Source organism: Maylandia zebra, linkage group LG16 (assembly GCF_041146795.1).
Source record: "Maylandia zebra isolate NMK-2024a linkage group LG16, Mzebra_GT3a, whole genome shotgun sequence".
Lineage (NCBI taxonomy): Eukaryota > Metazoa > Chordata > Actinopteri > Cichliformes > Cichlidae > Maylandia > Maylandia zebra.
Genome location: NC_135182.1, coordinates 33,277,494 through 33,283,557, shown reverse-complemented (window position 1 = coordinate 33,283,557; position 6,064 = coordinate 33,277,494). Strand labels below are relative to the sequence as shown.

The 6,064-nt window shown below is 37.4% G+C and overlaps 1 protein-coding gene across 3 annotated transcripts in view; it reads left to right on the top strand.

Annotated features, from left to right (window-relative positions):
- Positions 1-526: 526 nt before the first annotated feature.
- The window catches only part of dnah7 (dynein, axonemal, heavy chain 7), a 75,466-nt gene continuing 69,928 nt past the window's right edge, over positions 527-6,064 (top strand). For 2 of the 3 annotated variants that reach the window (XM_076875345.1, XM_076875344.1), the window contains exons 1-10: positions 530-848; positions 1,753-1,849; positions 1,975-2,155; positions 2,918-2,981; positions 3,719-3,899; positions 4,133-4,205; positions 4,352-4,477; positions 4,783-4,902; positions 5,518-5,701; positions 5,818-5,997. In XM_076875345.1, coding sequence (XP_076731460.1) covers positions 780-848; positions 1,753-1,849; positions 1,975-2,155; positions 2,918-2,981; positions 3,719-3,899; positions 4,133-4,205; positions 4,352-4,477; positions 4,783-4,902; positions 5,518-5,701; positions 5,818-5,997 — 1,275 coding nt within the window. In that variant the 5' untranslated portion in view covers positions 530-779. Of the gene's footprint in view, positions 849-1,752; positions 1,850-1,974; positions 2,156-2,917; positions 2,982-3,718; positions 3,900-4,132; positions 4,206-4,351; positions 4,478-4,782; positions 4,903-5,517; positions 5,702-5,817; positions 5,998-6,064 lie in introns of all 3 variants that reach the window. The other variant, XM_076875346.1, reaches the window with a different exon arrangement.

Sequence of the window (6,064 nt, the reverse complement as noted above, 5' to 3'; positions counted from 1 at the left end):
TAAACATCGTCCAGTAAACACATGGTGTATTTGAAATAATTTCAATAAGTGTATGATCATAACAGATTTCTTCATCTTGATCTATCTTTGTGTATCTTTATTTTATACAACATTATTCATTCTTTGAATGTATTGAGGAAATAAGAATAGGTATATGCAGGCACAGTGACTGTGCAGGAATGTTTTTTTTTTCTATATTCAGTTATTATAAGATAGAAATATCTCAAAGAATGCTGAAATGAAACCTATGAAGTATAATTACAAGGAGCGTAAGCTAAAAAAAAAGTTTATGGGAAAGTATACAGTATTATATAGAACATATGAAGTGCATCTTTATTAAACACGGTTTTGTTTTTATTGCTTTTCTTATTGCTCTTAGTTTCCCTGTTTTCCACTTCTCAGCGCTGTATCAGAAAGGGGGCAGTACCACCACGTGCCACACAATGAAAGGACTCGCTCACCTAAACATTGATGTTGCCAGGGGAGATTAAAGTCTAACAGACCCGCGAGGACTTTCACGACACAACGCGAAACACAGAAACAGTGTTCACGACAGACACAAAAACTCCAGAGAAAAGCAAATAAAACGTCAATTATTTTAAATATGAAGCTTTAGATTTTTGTTGCTGTTCTACCCAAACGTCCACGCGCGCGGGTCTTCCTGTTGTCCACAGGTGTTTACGCGAGGTCACCGTTAATCACTTGGCAACTGCCCTAGCAACGGCACAGAGCTTCGGTAAAGAGTTTAGCGGTGGTTTTATGGTTGCTTTGGCACGAATATGAGTTCAGCGAAGAAAAGAAGAACTATCACAGGTAGTCGCTCACTTTTGCCACTGAGTCCAGCACAGGTAAGTTCAGAATACCTGAACTCGAATATCGTCTGTGTTTCTGTGCTGCTAACTGACCGCAACAAAAAAGTTAGGAAGCCGGTGTTAGCGCACTGCGGACGTGAAGTCCAGCCTATGTGTGTAAAGAAGACAAATGAAAGCTTAACCCTGGTTGTTATAGCAAATTATTAAAGTTAATTGTTTTATTTATTCACTTACTTATTTTCAGGTGTATGTGTATGCCTGCTTTCATTTAGGTTAGCTTAGTCTTATTTGTTTTCAGGGGAGGGCGGAGGGGGACTTACCTTGAACTCCTCTCTGTTGTACCATAATAGATTCCAGTATTCTGGAGTCAAATGTCAGAGGTCATTATTATTATTATTATTATTATTATTATTATTATTATTAACAGTTAAAGCTTGGCTGGTATTGGGTCTTACAACAGGACAGTGATCTGATGCACACCAGTAAACCTCTAACAGAGCGGCTGAAAAAAAAAGAATCCAGGCTCTGCAATGGCCCACTCAAAATTCAAACCTCAACCCACTGAAGTGCTTTTGTTGGATCTTTAAAAAGAGGTGTGCATAAATGACTGGTCTCAGACCTTGCTAAGCAGAACCAACTGTGAAAAGCTGAGTGGACCATAATTACTCCACAATGATGTGAGAGACTGAAAGCCATGCAGAAAACCCTTACTGTTACTTCACATTATTGCTGTTAAATGTGCTTCTGGGGTGTGCTTTTTTTTTTTAAGGGACTGCTTCGAGTCCTGAGGAGACTTTATTTCATATGGCTGTGTATTTAATTTTTTTAGAGTTTGTTTTTATTTTTCTGAAGTCTTGTATTTCTGTTAACTCAGCAATTATCTCAATTTCTAATTTATTTTAGTTTTTGATAACTCCAATAACCTCTCTCCACTGCCCAGGTCCTCAGAAAGCAGCCCTGGATGGAAGCAAGACCGTCATTTTCGCTGTTTCCTCTAATCACACAGAAACCTGATGGGACTGAAACAGCTTCAAAACGTGGGTTCATTCCTCTAGGTTTTGAGTTGTTGCCTCTTTTTTTGGATGGTTTTATGCCAGCAGTTTTGTTTTTTTGTTTTTTGTAGCTTTACAGTTTACCTTCCTGAACTGTTTCTGTGCTGTAGGAGATGAGTTAAATGATGAGGCAGGCAGCAGGGCCTTTCAAAGCCATGGCAGACCTCAGAGTCAGTTTGAGGACAGAATGTGGATGCAGAGCCGTTGGACCTCCAAGCGTCGCAGCAGAATCCGCAAAAGCATCAATCGAAAAAACCTGAATCTCAGAAAAAACCTGGTTAAATTTATATGGTGAGTTCACTGTTTATTTCTGGTCCTTTATAAGTACTTATTTGTCTGTTATAGTACAGATATCAATCTGTTTAAAATATAAAGTAAAGCATGTTTATCTCCTCCCAGTGAATGGTGATTTCTTTCACAGTAATACACTAATTCAAACTAAAAAGCAGCTAAAATAAACATTAAATAAACTGCTAAATGGACGGATCTTTATGTCAGATTTCTTTTAACTTTTGCAGAAGCCTGAGAGCAGCCAGTCTGTCTCTTTCTAGCAGCAGTGAGGGTAGCCTGCAAGTGAAAGCACAGCTTTTACTCCACTGCATTATTTTAAAACCTTAGATGCTTTGTTTCTAATTGAAATATGATATCTAAATTATGCTAAGCTTCTAGCAGTATGTAAAGTAATTAAAGTTGCTTTTTTGTGGGCCTGAAAAAAAACATATTACTGGTTTGGTTGTCCAGCATGGAAAAAATGCTCTGCATGCTGACACCGGACTTTGAGTTTGACATGTGCTGTATGCTTTGGCAGCATGGAAGGGATGTGACTAACCACTTCACCACACATTTATGGATGGTTTTTGCATTAATATTGAATATACATTTTATGTTCTTACTATAAAGTATAATCAGAAAACTTTTTCAAAGGCAATTTTTTACTACAAACCATAACTGAGATTAAAGTATTGTGGCTTTAATGTGTTTAATATATGGAAATACTGTTTAATATGATAAAGTGGCATCTGTTTTTACTCTTATTTGCATTTTCTGACTTAGCCGGCAGGAAGAGGAGGAGGAGGAGGAGGATGGCAAAACACCAGAAAGTAGAGACTGTGAAATGGTAAAATTGAACTGTGTGCTTCATGGTCGGTCACTTTTTTTTATTGTGTATATCCTCATTAACAAGATGTTGGACCTGAAGTGTAAAAATTCTGTAACAGAAACAAAAATCCCCATCCAAATGTTTGCAATATGGTGATGTAGTCCCAGCTTCCCCTACACTGACACCCATGCATAGATTTTAATGCACAGATAAAGGATTCAGGTTTAGAGATCATTTATGTAACAAGTTTACTGGAAACAAAATGGTAAACCAAATCCTACAGGGAATTTGTAAAGATGACTTTTTTCTTCAGTTTTTCTTGTTTACTTCGATATCATCTCGGTTGTAGTTTTGAGCAGTTCTTTTTGAAAATCTTTATATAATATAGTAATCATGTTTTCTCAGTTAAGTGCTTGCAGTTGGTAACTGCAGGATTTTTTATTTACTGTGAATGATTTCCTTTACTTAAACATGCATTTTGATTTGGTAGTATAGTAAATGCAAGAAGTAAAAACACATTAATTTGAACTTCCATAGTGGTGCACCTTAAATAAATGAAAACAAGTAATATACTAAGAATATATTGCAGGTCATTCAGAAAGCACGCACAAAGAAAAATGTGCGTGCCCAGTAAAAATGGGATATTCACATGTTGAATCATATCTTTGAGTTGCATATAGGTGCAGAGTGATTCACTGGATATAGATGGATAATTTTATCAACTATTTTTTGGCTTTTTTTTTTTGTCCTGTCAGAGATATAACTACTACATTGAGAATGGTATAGACCTGGACCATGTGTCACCTCTGGAGGAATCTTGGGTGGAGAGCATTATGAAAAGGGTCTCCCCAAACCTGAGGCGCCACAGCGCATCACTGGAACTGCTGGTTGATGAGATCAAGGAAGACTATTTGCACAGCATCAAGACAGCAATCTGTATTTATTCATATATATATATACTTTTAATCCGCAAATCATTCTGAGAATTGTTTATGAAATCCAAAACTAATTTATAGTCTTTTTTTTATTGGGTTAATATGTTGGGTTAACACAAAACCTGAAGAGTTTAGTAATAATAAGAATAAAGTGGTTTTTGTGTGTGTGTGTGTGTGTGTGTGTGTGTGTGTGTGTGTGTGTGTGTGTGTGTGTGTGTGTGTGTGTAATTGCAGTGAAATATACATTCAGAGAATCAAAGGAAAGTGACAAAGAGAAAGAAAAAGATCTGCCCCCTCACAGACTAGAGTAAGTCTGCAGGATATTTATTGCATTAAAAACCTCTGCTAATATTCATAAGCAGTAACTACAAGACTAAACAAAATGTTCTAATTGTGTAAAGGCTTGTGGAAAATAGTTTTTTTCCTTACTGGCCCTTTATTGTTTACTGTCAGAGTGGAAAAGGTGCCAAAACCATGGAACAAGTCTTTTGTCCATGCACGCAAGAGGATTGGTGAAAAGCTTTACTCTGTCAACCCCACTGTGCTGAAAATACTCTACCTTTGGCATTTCTCCTTCAAGTGAGTATGGTTGGAAACATGATAGCTTCAAATTAATTTGGTTAAAATGAAATATTTTCTAATTTAGAAACTTTTAAATTACAAATGAATATTTAATTTAGTCACAAGTCCAGTATGCTGAAAATAGACTGTTGTTACTGGTATTTGGAAGCTGTTATGTAATAATTGATGGTGTAAAATATAGATCTCTCTCTGCTTTTTGAAAATTTGTGGCATTGAAACATTGCACCATGTCACAAATGATCAAAAAACAAATGATCAATGTAGAAGAGTCTTGTTTGCCCTGCTTGGCTATCTGGTTACAGAAATCTCCGGCTGATAGATGTAGAGGAGTTCCACTGCAGAAACGAGTCCATAGAGCTTTCTGAGTTTCAGCAGATTGTCGCTCGACATGTTGACAGTGCCAGAGGAGTCCTCCTCCAAGAGTAAGTCTGCTTTGAAATTCCACTGTTTTCGGTTTGAAACGCATTTGGTTGTAAGATGTTTAATGACTTATTTCATGTACTGCCTGTTTCAAATCCACCCACCTCATTTCATTAGGATTTAAATCTGAGCTGACTCAGTATTTTAAAACCCTCCATTACTTATTTTTGAGTCATTTTTTGCAGACTTTATAAGTCACAGTTGAACCAATGGCTAGAAGGTTCCACTCACAAAGGCCACAGCAGACTATCCCAAAAGTCCTTTGCCTATGCATTTAGGTATGGTGGTGGAGTCGTTGGCATGGTCACAGGAAAAGGTTTCCCTGTTCAAAGCTTGACTGAGGCCCGTCTGTGTGGAATTTTCATGTTCCCCCTATGGTCTGTAGGGGTCTTCACCTTCGTCTCACAGTCAGAAGACATACATGTTAGATTAACAGTTCATTCTAAATAGGCCAGGGTAGATAAAATGCTTAAAGTGAATAGAATAAAGTGCTGTATCAATGTGGCTTGTAGTTAAAGTGCTTTGAGTGGTCAGTTAGACTGTCGGGTATCGACATGTGTGGTTCTCATTAACGTAATGTAATCTTGAAGCTGATGTTGTGTTTCTTTTTGCCCTAGTTGGCTCCTTGAAGTACAGAACATTTACCACCAAGGGTGCAAGCGTGAACTGGTGCCTTTCAAAAGCAACATGACCAAACTAGAATCTTTTTTCAACTGTGTGGCTGCGCTGATGACTTCCCAACTGCAGAATCTTCTAACAGATTCAATCATCGACTATACACACTTAATTTCACAAGATCCGGTAAGAAGAAACTGAGTAAGCTAAAGGGATTTAAATATATTTTGCTTATATTTTATGAGAGGGTGAACACTTTTTTTTTTTTTTTTTTTTGGTATCATTTTAATTTGGACACCTAGCGTTCAGAACGAGCCAGTGAGCACTCAGGCTTTGTTCTGCATCTGATCTTGGAGGACAGGGAGATCAAGTTTGAGCCCAACCTCAAAATATATGAGGAGGCCTTCCTAAATGTGTACGAGTTCATGCTCAGATCTGTCAGTGTGATACCTCGTGTGGAAACCAAACTGTACTCTGACTGGGTAAGGAGACAACTCTATATATAGCCCTGTTTAATAGCACGCTTCCCCCTGATTTTTATACCTTACT